The 19,006-nt window shown below is 40.5% G+C and overlaps 1 protein-coding gene and 1 long non-coding RNA gene across 6 annotated transcripts in view; one reads left to right on the top strand and one right to left on the bottom strand.

Annotated features, from left to right (window-relative positions):
- The window catches only part of LOC122556847 (carboxypeptidase inhibitor SmCI-like), a 49,174-nt gene extending 41,101 nt beyond the window's left edge, over nucleotides 1-8,073 (top strand). For 2 of the 3 annotated variants that reach the window (XM_087988644.1, XM_043704092.2), the window contains 2 exons: nucleotides 3,859-4,047; nucleotides 6,306-8,073. In XM_087988644.1, coding sequence (XP_087844770.1) covers nucleotides 3,859-4,047; nucleotides 6,306-6,322 — 206 coding nt within the window. In that variant the 3' untranslated portion in view covers nucleotides 6,323-8,073. Of the gene's footprint in view, nucleotides 1-3,858; nucleotides 4,048-4,213; nucleotides 4,277-6,305 lie in introns of those variants that run through there. The other variant, XM_087988643.1, reaches the window with a different exon arrangement.
- Nucleotides 6,652-19,006, bottom strand: part of LOC148149539 (uncharacterized) — a 48,848-nt gene continuing 36,493 nt past the window's right edge. For all 3 annotated transcript variants that reach the window (XR_015757567.1, XR_015757568.1, XR_015757569.1), the window contains one exon: nucleotides 6,652-6,785. This is a non-coding gene — a long non-coding RNA (uncharacterized LOC148149539). The remainder of the gene's footprint in view (nucleotides 6,786-19,006) is intronic.

Genomic DNA, 19,006 nt, shown 5'->3' with positions numbered 1-19,006 from the left:
AACCTTCCTTTCACACCACAGCCATTTCAATCATCCGTGCTCCCAACTCCCTTGTTGCTTCTAATCTACTTTCACTCAGTGTCACTGAGTATGTAACCTAAATGAAAAAAAAAAGAACTGTGGGGCTCACCTCAAGCTTATTGCTTTGGGTCCAGACCTTACAAATATCATCAAGAGTTGGTATCTGATCTGAAGAAAATATCCACTACGTTTTTGCTGTCTGTACCTTAAATCAAGGAAATGAGTCTCAGTTTAATATGTATTATGGTCATCTTTGAGATCAAACTGGTCTTACCTCTGTAAATGGAATTGAGTTTTTAATACTTTGATGACTTACAGCAAAGAGCTGATTTATTCATGCAATTAAATCTTGTTGTTCCTGATCACAATTATCACACTATATATAGTTTGGAGCATTTTTATAACCACATCACATTCATATCATATTAAGGGATGGATATTTGAAAGTCAACTATCAGTCAGTGGATGATAGTAAACAGGAAATTTTGTGGTTAACAGAAAATTCTTGTAAACTCTAAACTTCCTCATTGCACCTCTTCTAGAACTGTTGTTTTCAGCATAATTCCAAAAATCGAATGGACACCATTTGAAACACTATAGCAGAACTGACAACAATTTTAAGTTTATTATTTCATTAAAATGTGCGTGAAAATTTATAAAAATTCCACTGTTTGCTTTTGCAAGCCAAGACTATTTTGGTGAATGTATAGAGGAATTCTAACTCTGTCAGAATGTGTCCAATTAATTGTATGATTTTGTTTTCAACATGCAGTTTTAGTCAGTCAGGCCACTGTCAGTTTGTTGGCCCTATGTTTCAATATGGACATGCCTTCAGCCTTGTGAAGAGGTCTAGGTGTAACACATGTTTTACATAAACAACAGGGGTCATAACACAATGCTGCAAAGTTACACAAAGGCCCTTTGGCTTCAATGAAACCCAAAGACACCAATAGCACACAAGCTACTGTATAACACCCCAAGCAAGACCAAGTAGCAGTTGTATTTATAATAAAGATTTCCTTTTGTACCACAATAATTAAGCTTGCTAAATCTAGGTGGTCACTTGTTTATCAAAACACTTTGACAGTAGTAGGATTCGAATGGACACTTCCAAAGAGACTGGGACATTAATCCAATGCCTTAGTACCCTCAGCCATGCTACTGATGGCGAGGTATAGAGCACTGGTCAACCTCTTGGAGGGCACCAATGCGCACCACAATGTCAGCATTGCTGTACCAAAGACCGACAGATCAATTTCAGTCTGCTTGAACCTGCAACCTCAATCACTGACAATTGGCCCCCACTGGTCAGCTTGATACAATACATTGACTGCTGCTCCTCGACCTGCTGAAATTTAGTGCATTTCAAGGAGAGAGGGCAGCATAATTCCAGACGTGGAAGATCTTTGTTGTCAGGACTGTTTCTGAGTCCTCACCCTAGTTGCAGCCGCAGCTTCGGGAAGGCCATCAATGAAGAACTGAGTCTGGGATCAGATTCTTATAAGGAAGGTGAATTCAGTGCTGCCTTTTATAAGTCTGATGAGTGTTTGGGATGGGAATGCTGCAGGGAATGCATGCAGTGGAATCAGATGACATCATAGCCAGCATTATCACAGACATCAGTCTCCAGGAGCTGTTCATGCTGTGGCACTTCTCTGACAAAGGAAGACATCAATTGGGATATTTTATGCCAGTAAAAATGAATAATAATAAAAATTAATAAGCCTTGAATGCTCACATTGCTCAGGTCCTGATGAAATATGGATTCTATGCCAATCTTGGAAATGGCAATGAAACTGGAAGTTTGCAGTCAACTCCCCACTTCCACTGTCTTCCTGCTGTTCCAGTTGCTGCCATTGGACCCAGCCTGCATTGGGACGATCAGCTGAAAGCAGTGATCCATCAAAGAGCCAACCTAGTTCATTTAATTTTCATGATGTCGCCAACCGTGTCACTCTCCCACTCCATGGCCCACTTTCAAACCAAATTCCGAGGGCCTGGCAAAATTTCTTCTGAAATGTCAGCAAATTAGGCCTCTGCTTTCCCTCTCCCTTCACCCTCACCACTTGCCACAATCCAACCCACTGCTTGCTCTTGGAGATTTCTCCTCCTTTATCAGGGTGGGTGAGTTTTTTATTCATTCATGGGATGAGAGCATTGCTGGCCACACCATTTACTGCCCATCCCTAATTGCCCAGAGGGCACTCAGGAATTAACCACATTGCTCTGGACCTGGAGTCATATGTAGGTCAGACCAGGTAAGGATGGCAGAGTCCTTCTCTAAAGGACATTTTCCTAACAATCAACACTGGACTCATGGACATTGTTAGACTTTTAATTGCAGATTTGTATTGAATTCAAATTCTACTATCTGCCATGATGGGATTCGAACCCCAATCCCCAGAACATTACCTGGGTCTCTGGGTTAACAGTCTAGTGATAATACCACGAGGTCATTGCCTCCCCTCTGGCAAAATGCCTCGGAAAGCAATAGTAAAGCACCGTAATGTTCCGCGAGGAAAGGATTTCTGTAATTAACCTCCGTCTCTCTTTTGCCAGCCAAAGGAAACAGTACGTTGTTCCCCTGCCCTATTGATGGCCTTCAAAAAGGGCATTCCTTTCGACTTTTGGGCTTTCTATTTTACTTTAATGTTTCTCACTGTCTGCTCTGATAAAAACCAGTGGATCTCCTCATTAGCGGTGTTTGGCTCCCTCATCAGAGTATGGGAACTGCAGTAGGCCATTTATACTTTACAGCTTTTCCCACCTGAACTGAACTTCAGCTCCATTCATCTGTCTTGGTGCAGTATCTCCTGTTTCTGAGGATCTGGTTGGGATCACTGAATACGCAGGATCATCACCACTTACGGAGCATTATTTCACAAAATGGTTCTTGTCTGCACTATCTTGCATTGTCATTCAAAAGGTGGGGATAGGTCAGTATAAGCCGACAGAGTGTTAGTATTAAACTGTCCAGACAGCTGCCCATTCACTACCAGAAAAAAAGACACTGGCTTGTGCCACACTTTTTCTTAACTTGTGTGCTTTGTCTTCTAAGATCGGGAGTGCAACTTTCACTGGAGTGGGATTTTGGCTAAACACTGAGGGTTTTATTTAAGCAAACAAGACAAAAACCTAGGCACCAATTAGGGTGCATTGATACATTCCATCATTTTTAAAAATTCAAAAAGAAATTTAAATGTACTGCCAAGAATGTGAGAAAAATTAAAGATTGTGAGGACTTAACAAGGGGAAAGCCAGCTGGTAAAACAAATAGAGACCCTGCTAGTTGACTGGGACAGAGGCTAGTAAGGATAAAAAAGGGCAAGTCAGGATAAAAGGACAAGGAAAGCACATTTCTATCCTGACAGCTTTGTGAAGGTTTTAAGATCGTCCTGTCTAAATCAGTACAGTTAGCTTTCTGCCTTGGGATGTTCAGCTTCTACACAACTCTGTCACCCTGTATTAAAAGCCTGTGATACAAAACACTGAAACATAGATTGTAGAATTAATTAAACATACAATCGAAAGCCAGAAAACGATGTGGTCATGTTTAGTGTGGGGGAGGAGAAAAGGAATCTTCCAATTGAATCAAGAAAACACCATCGGATTGTTCCTGGGAGCTGTGTGGTCATTTCCATCAAAACCATTTGATATTGAAAATGCTGCATCGCTGATTCATTTATGGAGCACTGTGGGAGTAGCAGATGTTTATGGCAATTTGGAGAATATTAGCTCGATCACGGTTGATCTTGAAATTGAAATTGTTTGTGTTAATTTCTGACATTAAACAAGTCAGGATTAATTGCTCTGATATTTCTATCTTTCTGTCAACAGTTTTGCGATCTTCAGATCTTCCAAATTTCTGTATGGACACTGCAGACAAGGGTGATTGTAATAAATCCATAACTAAGTATTTCTACAATGAATCCATTGGCAACTGTCAGGCCTTTACTTACAGTGGATGTGGAGGAAATCGGAATAATTTTAAAACCAAGCAGCTGTGTCGTAAGACCTGCAGAAAAGGTACACTCATTGAAACAAGAGCCTCTGTCATTGTGTGAAAACAAAATACCACAGGTGCTGGGAACCTGAAAGAAAAATAGGAAATGTTGGGATTTCTGATAGGAGTATTGGAGTTCCGATGGAAGATCACAGATCTGAAATGATAATTTTACTCTTCACTCTTCAGATGCTGCCTGACCGACTGAGCACTGTGCTGATAGCATTTTCTATTCTTACCTCTGCTCTTATGCTGCTTAATACTGAAAAATGAGGTAAAGTTGACTATTGCAGAATGGTGTGGGTTATAATTATCATATTAATAATGCTGTAGAAATGTGTTTTAATTATTGATTAAGGAAATGAAGACTGGGGATTCAATTTAAAATCCTTTTAGGATATATTCAGCGGTTCTGGATTCATTCTCAGGATGTGGGTCTCTCTGTAGAGGCCAGAATATATTAGCCGACCTTCATTAACCTTGGGAATTATTCAATGTTAGGAATACTTTACTCTGGACAACTTGCAGGCAAAATATCAGACATTCATTTTAAGATGAATGTTGAAATAATTTGATCAATGTTTTATGTTGAAGAAACTCCAAACTATTTTAAATATGGACAGACAGGTTAAACTAATGAATACAATGACAAAGCCCCAACAACCTTTTGAACAGTGTACACCATTCGGCTCCACTTCCTTGACTGCACATTATACATTTTCTTTGAAATCGCAACTCCACTGTAAGCTGACTGAAAATCAATTCAATTTTATTGGGTGTTTCTCCTCCAACTTGACTTGTGGTTGATCATTGAACCAAATAGCAACAGCACCCTCTACTGTTCATAAAGACATTAACAGGAACTTCTTATTCTCGTGGCTGGAAATCACTCTTCAGGAATAGCTCATTTTGAATGATCAGATGTAGGTCCCACAGGTGGTATTCTGTCATGGAGCCTTTAGGCTACCAGTAATTTAATTCCTTGAACAGGTGAAAATTGTTGGTTGCTAGGTTTGTTTTACAGTGAAATGTTGAAATGACAAATGTGAATGTTCAACAGAAGAAATTATTTATTATTGAACGATTCTTTGCAGTCTATTTCCCATCCTACCTAGTTCAATCAATTCCTCATCTTGCAACAGATGGCAAATTTCAAGCAGATTACTTCCAAGCAGTTTATTGTATATGACACAGAAATCCTGACTATAAAAGATGAGAAACTTCATAAAACACTTTGGTCTGGATAATACAGTGCCACAGATGCATACACAAAGTGAAAATATACATTCTGTTCCAGTCTAATTACTGTTTTCAAGCAGTACACATTTCATCTCCCCATGAAAGAGGATTTAATATGGGGAGTACTTTTTAAATATTCCCCCTATTCTACAAAGCTTGACAAAATTTCTTTGTTCTTCTATGAAATGTTTTATTTTGCTGACATGATTTTGCTGTGGTTGTTATTTAAACAGTAATTGTGAAAGTGCTCAGATCAAAGGAATACTTCCTGTTGCATTTCTAACGTAATTACCATATTAAAGTCAGGAAATATTTTATTGCAAGTGATCTACACCCCTCCACCCCCAAACAGACAATTCTAACAAAATGCTGTTGAGTGAATTTATTACAAACAGTGAAGGACATTTTTTTCAAAGCAACTTGGATTCTCTTTCTAGTGTGTAGGGTGGCTTTCTTAAATCAGTTGGTTGGGATACAGTCCTCAGACCTATTTGCAGTCTGTGAGATCTTTACATTGTGGAAACAGCATAGTAGAGGAAATACTTCTTGAGAGGCTTCAGCCGATTAATAAAATTTCTTTCAAACTATTAAAGAACAAAGTAATTTAGTCAATGTATACTTTTCTTCATAAAAAGGATGTTGAATGAAAAATGTTCCCTAAACACTTACTCCCCTTTAACTCCTATTCTAAACTGAAGGATTATTTTGGTGTATGTCACACCTATCTATTTTAAGTGTACAACTTTCACTTCATTCATAAATGCACGTTTAATCCAGGTGAGTGATATGCCTATCTTGCTTGTTTGTACAATTTGTCAAAGTAGCAACTACGTTCTAACTGGAATGTCTAAATGTCTTCGAAATGATCCTGCAAGAAGCCAATGAAGGCTCCATGCTATACCTTTAGATTTTCTTGTATATGTTTTTATGTGTTCCTCAGTCTGTTGGTTGTTTTAGTCATTGAAGAAAACACATCAAACAATTGCACAATCAAATTTAAATACATTTCACAACAAACAAATTTCTTTATTTTACCTTTCAGGAACCAGAAGGCAATAGTCCAGACAATTGCCTGAAAACACAAGAAACCTTCAAATTGAAAGGAATCCGATTGTCGTAGGACACCTTGCAATCTCTTGGAATTCAATTTACTCTTAACCTGAAACTGTCACACTCTGCACTTTTTAAACCTCTTTTTTTAGATTGTTTTCTTGTTTGCAAAAGTAGTGCTAGTGAACAGAGTAACATGTTATCATATCACCAGCTAACACCTGCAAACCTATATCCAACATAAGGGGGCCAGTCCTGTGGGCAATGTCAGAAAAATGCAGTTGCTGTTGAACCTGAGAGAGTCTTGGTGCCAGGTGTAATCGGATGTGACAAATTGTGAGGATGTTTGCAGTGTCAACTTTGTAAAGGAAAATGACACATCTTTATGGAAACTCAAAATATTCAACAAATTTCATATTAACTTCAAGTGGAACTTTCTTCCTTCTTCGACAAAAATTCAGTCTTGTCTTTACTGTCAGAGAGAAGGATTTATAGTGAAGTTAGACATTTCATTACAAATTCCGTTACCACATTAATTGTCCAGCAAAAAATGTTCTTATTGAATGCAGTAGTATACAGGCGGCTCGTTAGCCCCGTAGGCTGGTTCGTAACGCAGAATGATGCCAATAGCATGGGTCCAGTACGTAGCTAAAGTCACCATGAAGGTCTGCCTTCTCAACCTTGGCCCTTTCCCAAGGCACGGTGACCCTCAGGTTAACTCACCATCATTTGTCTCTCTAATGAGAAGACAGCCCAATGGTCCTCTGGAACTATGGCAACTTTAGCAAATCCTACTTATAATTCTGATGCTTGGGATTTAATCATTTGATTGTATAGTCCTTCACCCAGTCCCATTCAGTTTAATGTGCTTGATAGCATGAATGCATAATATCCTCATGTTTTATAATTAGTTGTAAACTGAATGCTCATTACATTCTTACTTATTAGCTTACCACATGGGTCCTTTTATCTTTTAGAACAATGATAAAATACTGAAGACCCAATTCTCACTGCTACTGTACACTGGAATATTTCACATTTAACATTCAGGATACCTTGACTTTGCAGGTAATCATAGGTATAATGTGCACTTTTCAGGACCAAAAAGTGACAGAAGTAAATAATGTTTGGCTTTTACTGTCATTATCTGTTGCATTCTCCACGGCAATGCCTCTACCAAATTGAGTTCATTTGTCAACCAATCCACAATCTCCTCTCACACAACATAATGGTTGATTTTCCCCTTGAATTGGTGTTCTTGTGAATTGTCCTGATGAGCACAAGACAAAAAGCTTCAACAAAATGTGTCTTTATATCAGCAATAGCAAGAATTCTTTGGTAATATGAATTTTATAAATGACAATGGGTTAGTGTACTGTTATATCAAAATAGGCTGCTATTAGATCAAGAGTTTGAGATTATTGGCTTGTGTGTGTCACAACACATTTCAACTAATCTGATTATCATCTTTTAAATTAAAACAAATCACAATATCATTAATGGTAGTTGTTCACAGGGCATCTTTAATATAATTTTATGCAATATTGGATTCCATGGCATTATAACATGAGCTCTAAAAGGAAAAACACAGCTTTGTATTTTAATCTGAAGGAAAATCATTCTTTTTATGGCTAATGTACAATTATTTTGTTGTTGTGGCAAAAACATGACTGTAGATCTGTCTTAATTACAGCATTGATATGGCAAATCAGAAAAATACATGCTCTGCTTTTGTTATATAAAGTATTTCAATAATCTGAGTGTGCTTTATCTTTACTTAATATTCCAGAGATTTTATCAAACATTAGTGGAAAAATAAGGAAGTGAAAGGGCAACAAGGATTCCACCCCCCACCCTTTCTCTGAAGCCATTAACATCTGTTGCTGCTGGCCTCTATCACCATGATCATTCCTCAGCATTGGCCACTCTGGGGTCTATAAATAATCTAAGGAAGGGTAGGATCAGGATTTTGAAATTTGTGTGTGGTCTGGGACGGAGCAGGCAGGAATGCAATTTTGTGGATTCTAGTTTGCAACCATAATTCTGATACCAAGTTGTTTTCAATCAGCGGGCCATGGTGCGGTATTGATGATACATCACTTCCTCAAGATAGCCAGCTGAGGCCAGTTCTTCATAAGCACCATAGCCTGTTCCTGTGCTGATTGCAATTTTCAATGTAGGCAGGCAACATCAGCCCACACTATGTTCAAGCCAGCGGATGGGGTTCAGGCAGCAAGTGGGAAGGGAGCGAATGTGGAGGGACTGGGGATTTGAGATATTGCATGAGGGATGCTCTGCTCTTCCTGATTCAGATCTGCTGTTGGACCTCGGCTGCAGCTGCTGGCTGTCTCCTGGAGGCAGTGCTTCTCCAGAATCGTCACCAAGTCAAACCAAGTTAAAACAAATAAAGCAAAGTTTCACCTGACCTCTACTACCTCTCTCCATCTTCACCATTGGTCAGTGGCTATTGCTGATAGCAGAGTATTAGAAGGCCTCTCCTTGATCCCCCAGGGCCCACTATCCCTGATTGGACATTATCCATTCATGGTGCCAAGACTATTTAGTCTGAGATCTGACCATTTAAGCTGACATCAGTAATTCTGCAGAGAAACGACTGAACTGGAAACCTTCTGGTCTCTCTGCCTTGGGTATACAGAGGAACCTCGATTATCCGTACATCAATTATCTGAATATCGGATTATCCGAAGGAGATCTCGAGGTCTCGATAGAAACATTACATCAAAGACGTGTTTCCAACGCTGATCGCATCTTTTGTTTACAGTGATTAAAAGTGAACTTGGCTTCCTGAAATGCTGCTGAGAACAACCCTGAACTGATGGGAGTCCAGGCAACATCTCCAAATGACTGACTTCCCGTCCTCTCTCTCTCCCCCCACACTTTCCATGGAATTCTACACAGGGATGTGCCCTAAACCCCCTTTCCCAGATAATCTCTCCAACATTGTCCTGTACAGGGCAAAGGTAGAACCTGTCAAAAGGTTGTGTGTGTGGCTGAGTGTGTGTGTGTGCGCGCTCACGCTATTAGCGGACTCACCCCCCCACCTCAAAAGGCGGCTGCAGCGGTCTTGTTGTTGGTGTCCAGTCTGGCTGCCCAGTGGGGTGGATTGGGGGCTTGCGGTGATGGATAGGGTTGAGGTGAGCGGGTTGGGTGGTGGGGGGGTGAGGGGGGTTGGGCAGTGTTGGATGGGTTTGAGGCGCGGGGGGGGTGGGGTTGGACGGGGTTGATGGGAGGCGGAGGGCGCAGTGTTAGGGGAGCAGGCAGGGGTTGGGGGCTCGTGCGCAGTGTGCTGCTAGCTAGTATCCTGAACAGGGAGTGGATTTAACAGAAAACTCCAAGCCCCGGAGGAAAGGCATTGAATCAATTAACCGAATAATCAATTATCCGGACAAAATAGTGCCTGCCCATCTTTTCAGATAATTGAGGTTCCTCTGTATACTGCAAGTTCTTGGACTTGGAAAGTGCTGTCTAAAGAACTTTGTTGATTGCTGCATTGCACCTTTCAGAGGGTGCACACTGTTGCGACCATAAATTTAAAGTCCACATTGAAAAAGGAGAGTGAATGGTTCAAATATCAGCTGTGGGTGGTGCAAAGAGCATGTGTGCAGGAGGACTGCCTGATGAAGGATCACAACCACGTGATGAGGGAGCAGCGCTCCGAAAGCTAGTGCTTCCAATTGTTGTGAAACTTGAAAGGGTTTAGAAAAGATCTACACGGATGTGGCCAGGGTTGGAGGATATGACCTATCAGGAGAGATTGAATAGGCTGGGGATGTTTTCCCTGGAGTGTCAGAGACTGAGGGGTGACCTTAGAGGTTTAAAAAATCATGAGGGGCGTGGATAGGATACACAGACAAAGTCTCTTCCCTGGGGTGGGAGAGTCCAGAACTAGAGGGCATAGGTCTAGGGTGAGAGGGGAAAGATATAAAAGAGACCTAAGAGCCAACTTTTTTACTCAAAGGGTGGTATGTATGTGGAATGAGCTATCAAGGGAAGTGGTGGAGGCTGGTACAGTTGCGACATTTAAGAGGCATTTGGATGGGTATATGAATAGGAAGGTTTGAAGGGATATGGGGTGGGTGCTGGCAGGTGGGAGTAGATTGGGTTGGGATATCTGGTATGCATGGACGGGTTGGACTGAAGGATCTGTTTCCATGCTGTACATCTCTATGACTGAAACCTGTTGGACTGTAACCTGGTGTTGTGTGATTTTTAACTTAGTGCAGGAGGAAGCTGACATCCTTGGGAAGTCATAGAAATTTTTATAATGACAGCAAATGGCTCAAACATCAGCTCTAGGAGAGTATGCAGTAAGAAAATCCTCAGCAAATAGGAGATACAAGGGTCAAAAGGGCACAAAACAGATTGTGCAAGGCACCAGTCAGCACTGCTTATCCATGTCCCAGACTGATTCAGTACAAAAGAGCCAGGAGTAACAGCAAAAGAGGTGACTAAGTCAGCAAAGTTATTCTGATGTTGAGAAAGTGCAAATAGAGTCTGTAAATAAGACTAGTTTCACAAAACTCGATCCAGCTGGTGCTTCCCTGACTCAATGACCTGCTAGTAAGTGTGCAATTGTAATAATGGGTTCACAAAATATTGCAGCAATAAAGCATCGTGGAGAGGAAGCAGCCTCCAGTACCAATGAACATGAAATAAAGGTGGGGTTGACTGTGGTGATGTCACTATGGGTGGAATGTGGGGAGACCAACAGAGCGAGTGCGGATGCATCCTCAAAGCCAGTCACAGAATCATTTTACATTACGCTGGTTAACATTTGAACACAGCGGCTCTAAAAATACAATTCCTTTGAACAACTCTGTCATTTCCAGTTGAAATCATTATATATGCATGGCTCATCACCAGCATTTCAGTTATGTAATATCAGGAACCAGCCACAACCAAAATTGGAGGAACTCAGAGGAAAGTCAGAAGCTTTTCTCTTGCAAGGTGATCTGCTTTGCCTCCTGGAGTCACTTTATTTTAAAATATAAAATCTCAGTTAAGCTGGGAGTTTGAATTTTAAAAAAATGTTCTGGTCTTCCCCCAAGATCATAACATAAGTCAATAATATAATCCCTCAGCACTAACCTTTGACAGACTTGCAAACGTGTTTTGCAAAGCCAAGATAAATTTTTCCAGACAAAGTCACCTCTTTGCACAAACAGGTAGTTCCAAAAGCTGACTTTACAGTGACAATTTCTAAGCTATCCATAACTAATCTAATTAAATAACATTTACAACTCTATGACTCTGTAATAGAAATCTTTAAGGAATTTGTCAGTGGGCTTGATACTCCAAGAATGCAACAATACATATGTAACAGTACAATTGACCACCTAGACAACCTTGACTGTTGAAAATATACCAACATCTTTTAGGTTTCATACCCATATGCAGAGTTAAGCACTTCTGAAAGGCAAAGAACATGTAATTGGGCTATCTCTCTGGAACAACAAAATTACAGAACAAAAATGAAAATGATTTTGGAAAGGTAGCACAAATCAATAATTGGTATACATTATTTGGACATCACCCAAGCACAGTGTATCTAGTGACATTCAATGTTTTTAATGTAGTAGCAGCAACTAAACGGTTCTTAAAAATAGAATTTTTTTGATGGTTTAGGTCGAATTAGTTGGCAGTTTGGAGAAGCTTGCATTGTATTAATAGCTTCTGCCAGAGCCTGTTTGGATCACTTATTCAAAAATGCTGAACCACCAATAAAATTAGCTAATGCAAAACTTCTGGAAGCTTTGTTCTCTCAGGGTAGCATAATACATCTGAGAAAATCCACAGAAGGCAAAAGATTACCAAATAATCAGTTTTCCAATAAACAGTATCACAAGAATCCGTCAGTCTAAGTTGTATAATCCATCCAAACAGCAAGTGAAAAGACACCATTGATCTACAATCATGTCCAGCTGTACATAATTTTCTCACAAGAGCCAAGAAGTGACAGTCTGAAATTTTACTTTCAAGTCTTCATGCTTCAAAAATGTGTGATAGCTGTTATCTGGTATTTTTCATTTCTGGCTTTCTATAATGTTCTAAGCAAGTCTCTCAAATCTTCCATTAGGCCTTCCTGTAGTCCTTCTTGAAAGAACAATTTGACTAACTTCAGAGCTTAACTGTCTCCTTTATTTATTACATCCATCTTCGCTCAAATACCTCCTATAATGGTGCTCTTGTCACCCATTTCGAATTCCAGTTATTTTCCTAGTTGCTGAATTTCAAAGCCCAACTGTGATGCATCAGGTGCATTTTAATCTCTTCACAGATTTTCAGAAAACTTGCTGTCAGGTTGTTCACTACCTTACAATATGGTTGGCAAAACCAGTGGATTGTCTCATCTTTTGCTTGGCATGATAGGAAGTCTGCTGGTCTCTGCTGTGGTTGAGGTACGTTTTAACAATTGCATTTATTATCAGTCTAATGCTACACACAATCATGGATCTACACCAACTCAGAGAGCCTCTCTGCATCCCACCCAGTCATGAGATGATACATCATCATTACATCTTGACCCATTGGCCTCATGCTGTTAAACAATTACTCCAGAAATTATCCTTCTCCCAATGGGCAGCAGTTATTTTTCCCTTTCATCATCTTGAAAAAACGAAATTACTTATGTCTCAGATTCGAGTTCTGATTAAAGGTTTAGACAAATATGTGAATCGTTCTTTCCAGTTGCTGAAAAATCAACTGCACTTTAATTTTGTTTCTCAATCTGTTCTTTCCTTTTTATTCAAACTCTGTAATCAACCTTGCTCTTTGTTTATTAACGTGTATTTAAATAACTATGCTCTGCACTGCATACATGAAAAATTGAAGAGGCCAGTAATAGTGGTGCAGCAACTAGGAAGGAACATCCCATGGAATCAGGATGGAGTGTGACTTGGACACAGATCTGGAGGCTACTTTTGATTTTAAACAGTCATGGAGATTGTCAAAATATGATTGGAAAATTACAGTATATGTACAAGATGCATTGCAGTAAGTTCAAGTGTACCAGTGTGGGGAGAATGTTTCAAGTTAGTGGTAGAACCACTGTTTGAACAGATGGCTCAGTCTTGGCTTATTGGAATAGCTGCCCCATGCAGGTGAACCTTCTATCATACTCCTCACTTCAGCTTTTTAAATGGTGTCAATTTTTATTGATCAGGAGCTGAGCCACTCTTCAGAGTATTCAGCTTCTCTGCTTTTCTTGGGTTTAGTTAAGTTTCTGATTGATAATGACTCTCCAGAACACCAATGCCAAAGAATGGTCCCATTGGACTCTAGGTCCTGCATATAAAAAGAGAGCAACTTGTTGCAGATTACAATGAATTCTGTACCTTTGCAGAAATGTCAACTCCTGAGAATAGCTGATTCCAGGGTTTCTGTGAAATTGAAATGATACTCCTATATCTGGCATGCGGGAGTTGGTTCTGAAACAGAGTGCTTGAGATTCTGTGGTTTATATTTTGGAGTACAATCGTTTCTTCTATAGCATGACAGTCACGGTCTTGTGCAACTCCGCGCTATACAAGAGTTGTGTAATACAAATAGCACCTGGAGTGTTGGCGATCTAAACGCTTTATAGCCAACATGCATTTGTAAAGTTCACGCTTCAGAAATAGTGTCCCCTATTTGTCAATCGCGTTACAGCCAATTCACGTCGACAAAACACACATTACTGTAAAACGGACTTGTTATAAATGTTGGTTGTGAGAAGCTAGAGGGTCACCTCGGTAACATTCAGACTTGCAAAGCACCAATCTCACAGTTGACAACCACTATGTGGAGGACTGGGGTGGACAAAGTCAAAAATTACACAACATCGGGTTGCAGTCCAACAGGTTTTATCTGAACCCGCAAGATTTCGGAGTCCCCAGTCCTTCATCGGGCAGCAGGGTTCCAAAAGCTTGTCGTTTCAAATAAACCTGTTGGACTATAGCCCTGTGTCATGTGATTTTTGACTTTTACAATCATTATGGCAATGGGCCCCCTGACAATCTGAAGTAATCCTCGTGATATGAGCCCTCCTAGTTGTGATAAAGAGTTATAGCAGTCTCAGGGTGATTCAACAACACTAGTGCTGGGATCTGCAGAACTTTCGGGAAAGGGGAGTTGAGGGAGAACATTGGGGGAATTAGAGTTACTGCATGAGATTGGAAATCATCAGCCTTCATCTAGACCACAATACTTCCTTCAAATTTTTTTAAAAAGAAATTAAACCAATAAATAAAAGCCAAGGACAGAACAGAGACCACAGAAAAACTGGTTGCGCGTTCCAAACATCACCCACCTTGAACTCAAACTCAGCTGACATTTGTTTCTAAACTTTTACTTCATTTGCCCTGATATTGAGTATATTGTAGTTAGTATGGAATATCTCAATGTATTTGTTTATGACAGGTAAATGCTATGTAAACATGTGAGCATTTCCCAGCATGCCATGACAGAGTCACAGGCTCTTACTTCTTGCTGCCTGAATTTCTTTAAGCTTTCTCTACATCTCCGTTACCATTTTGTTAATTAAATATCTATATGTTTGCAAAGTCGTTTTCTACAATTACTACCAGGAAACTAATAAGCATACTTCCTCTGTTCACTAATCCCCAAAGCTGCGAACTTGGCTAACAACAAACATTTTCTATTTGACTTGCTACTGGCCTTCAGCCAACTCCTACAAAGCTCCAATGCCTCCACTGACCAAGCCCTGCAGCTAACTTTGAGTTGCAATTTCTTCCATCTCTCCTGCCTCTATTGACAAAGCATCAGTGTTGGCCTCAAGCCCATTTCCTTCAAGCTCCATTAACTGGTACTGCAGGGACAGGCATCCTATGCAAATTCCTGCCTAGTCCCACCACATAGTTGCTATTGAACCTTTTTAGCAGACCTTAATCCCTCTTCAGAATCTCAGAATTACTACAGCCCAGTAAAGAGGTCACTTTGCCCATTGTGTCTGCAATAACTAATATGCTATTTCTTCAGCCATTAGTTGTCCAGTTTGTATCATTTTTTCATAACTCCAGTCCTGCTTAAAGCCCCACTTGGTCTGTCTTGACAAACACATTTTAACACTTGTTGTATGGTGCTGGGTTTGAGAGCAATAACTATAAAATGATCATCTTGTTAAATTACCTCTTGCTCATGTCTATTGCTGCTTTAGAATCTGATCATTCTGACTAGAATCACAGTCATCACAGCATAAAAAAGGCTATTCAGCCCATCAGGTCCATGCCATTTCTCTGTTTAACAAACCAATCATTTGTATTTCCCATCCCATATCTACAGGCATATAAACCTCTGTCCTTCAAGCATCCAACCAATTTATTTTTCAAATCATTTATCATCCTCTCTTCTACTATCCTCATAGTGTATGTTCATAAATTGAAACTTGCTGCTATGAGAAAGTTCTTTCTCTCACACCGCCACCCCTTGTCCAAAACTTTGAAGTTATGTCCCATCAGCTAAAGGGAACTGTGCATTTTTTTACCTATAGGAGAAAGTGAGGATTGCAGATGCTGGAGATCAGAGCTGAAAATGTGTTGCTGGAAAAGCGCAGCCGGTCAGGCAGCATCCAAGGAGCAAGAGAATCGACGTTTCCTATACCTTAGTCTGTCAGAATTTTGCACAGCTTAATCTTTCCCAACTAAAAACAACAACTGCTGGAGATCACAATGGGTCAGGCAGCATCCATGGGCAGAGAGCGAGCTAACACGGAGTTGAGATAACTCTTCATCAGAGCTGAAGTGAAATGTGGAGGAAGCAGCATTTTCGCTATAGATTGGGGGGGGGGGGGGGGGGGTGTAGTGTTAGGAGGGGAAAGATGTTGATAGTTCAGATTAAGTGATCTTTCCTCTACTCTCCATTGCTCAGAGAACAACCTAATTTCTCCAAACAAACCTTATATCTAAAATCCCCCGACCTATGAACCATTCTGGTAACTCTCCTAAGCACCCTACTTTCCTACTTTGTGGTGAACAAAATGGATGCAATACTTTAATTGTGGCTTCATCAGAGCTTTATAGTATATAATAAATAATATCTTAACCTTCATTGTGTGCTCAAAACATGTTCATGAACCCCAAAATCCCCTATGTTTTGCTATCCACTCTCTGAATAAGTCCTGTCATTGGTTAGAAATTAACTACATATTATCAGTTATAGGGCAGAGGAACACAAACAGTGCCAACATATAGGTCCATGATGATAAAGAAAAATGAGGCTCTGGATGGAAGTTTCTGAGATGTCTTTGATGTAGGGGAGCGTGGCTAGGCTTTCTGTGCGCAAATTGTCTGCTGGGTTTGTTGCTGAGAAATCAGCGGACTGTGTTCATTGGGTACCCATAATATTTGAAAATGCTGTATAGGTGATTCTCCTCTGCTCTTCATAGTTCCTCTGTATGCAGTGTGTGGTGGCTAATTGAAATAATGTTCTGATGCAGCTTCGTTTGTGGGAGTCAGGATGGTTGCTTCTGTCGTTCAGTGTTTGGTCCATATGTGTTATTTTCCTGTAGATGCTGCTTTGAAGTTCCCCATTGACTGTTTGTTCTCCTGTGACATCTAAAACCCTGATATCGGAGATCCCATGGGTGCTCCATCGGTTTGACTGCAAGTTTTGTTATTGAAAGTGAAGTGGATGGTAAGGCATAGTCCACGAGCGTGACAATGTTGTCCTTGCTGATGAGGTTGGTGGTGTATGCGTCTTTGGTCCTTCTAATAGTGTAGTCAGTGTTACTGAAACGGAACACCCACAAGATCTCCAATATCAGGATTCTTAGCAAAGGCAGTATTGCAGAGACTCGAACAAACAGCTCTGCCAACAATCCAATCCAAACTTTGGGTCCGCTACGTGGATGACACCTTAGTCATCACTAAACAAAACAAATTAGAGGAAACTTTCAAGACCATCAATAATACCCTTACTGGCATAAAATTCACTAAAGAGGAGGAAAACAACAACAAACTGCCATTCCGAGATGTCACAGTAGAGCGAACAGCCAATGGGGAACTTCAAACCAGCGTCTACAGGAAAACAACACATACGGACCAAATATTGAACCACAGAAGCAAATCATCCCAATACCCACAAACAAAGCTGCATCAGAACATTATTTCAATGAGCCACCACACACTGCAGTGCAGAGGAATTACGAAGAGCAGAGGAAAATACAGCGCATTGAAAAAGAACAATTACCCAGTGAACATAGTCTGTCGATTTCTCAGCAACAAACCCAAATAAGCAGACAAAACGCGTCCAGAAAGCCAAGCCACTCTCCCCTACATCAAAGACATCTCAGAAATGATTACCACACTACTCAGACCCCTTGGCATCATGGTAGCCCATAAACCCACCAACACACTAAAATAGCAGCTAATGAAATTAAAAGACCCGATACAGACAACAAGTAAAACAAACACCATTTACAAAATACCTTGCAAGAACTGCAACAAACACCACATTAGACAAACAGGCAGAAAACTAGCCTCCAAGATACAAGAACATCAACTAGCCAAAAAGGACATGACCCACTCTCACTAGTATCCTTACACACAGATGAGGAAGGACACCACTTTGACTGGGACAACACATTCCATCCCAGGACAAGTCGAACAGAGAAACGCATGAGAGTTCCGAGAAGCATTCCAACCGGAACTCTATCAACAAACACATTGATTTGGACCCCATCTACCACCCTTTGAGAAAAAGAACAGGAAATGACAGCATTAACACAGGAAATGACATCACCAACCCAAGGAAACCTAAACATATGAATAGAAAGAGAAACTTAACACCAACACTTCACTGGAGGCTCTCTGATGTTGTCACCTAGTATGATGACGAAACGTCTGAAAACAAACCTTTCAGCTCAGCGAGGAAACTTCCATCCAGAACCTCAACCTGAGCCACAAATCTTCTCAAAATTCAATAAACGAGGCTCTTCAGTCTCAACAGCTCATCTTAGAGAAGAATGATTTCTAAATCAGACCTGCAGCCTTTCAGCTGCTACACTTGAGGCAAATGATGTAGCACTGCAGTAATAGCTGTCTTGGATGAAGAGGCAAGCTAAGTTCGAGACCAACTCCACCGAGTTCAATATACTCAATGCAAGGAGCAGAAGTAAACCATTTGTCCATTGATTCTATTCTACCATTTAACAAGATTACAACTGATCTATTAATCAATTTCACTTTCCTGCTTTCCCCCATTTGTCTTTGATTCACTTATTCAAATATCTGCATATCTATCTCAGCCTTGATCATACATATTAAGCCAGTCTTGAGTATCCTCAACAGTCCTCTGTGGTAAAGAACTCCACAGATTCACCACCCTCAGAGAAGAGATACCTCCTCATCTGTCGTAAATGTACAATCCCTTATTCCGAGATTATGCCCTTTGGTCCTAGTCTTTCCCACAAGGGAAAACAGATTTTCCATGTCAATTCTCCTAAGAATCCTGTTCATTTCAAAAGGTTGTCTCTCATTCTTCTACATACCAAAGAATACAACCTCTCATCATAAGACAGTCCCTCCAAACTGGTGTCAGCCCTATCAGTGAACCTTCTTTGAACTTTAGGGTGGCTCACTGGTTAGCACTGCTGCCTCACAGTGCCAGGCACCCGGATTTGCTTCCCACCTCGAGCAACTGTCTATGTGGAGGTTGCACATTCTGCCTGTGTCTGTG

The sequence above is a fragment of the Chiloscyllium plagiosum genome, unplaced genomic scaffold (assembly GCF_037043375.1).
Source record: "Chiloscyllium plagiosum isolate Xiang-an unplaced genomic scaffold, Cpla_swu_hap1 HiC_scaffold_7, whole genome shotgun sequence".
NCBI classification, from domain to species: domain Eukaryota; kingdom Metazoa; phylum Chordata; class Chondrichthyes; order Orectolobiformes; family Hemiscylliidae; genus Chiloscyllium; species Chiloscyllium plagiosum.
The sequence above is the reverse complement of the archived record's forward strand: the minus strand, read 5'-3'. Positions and strand labels throughout refer to the sequence as shown.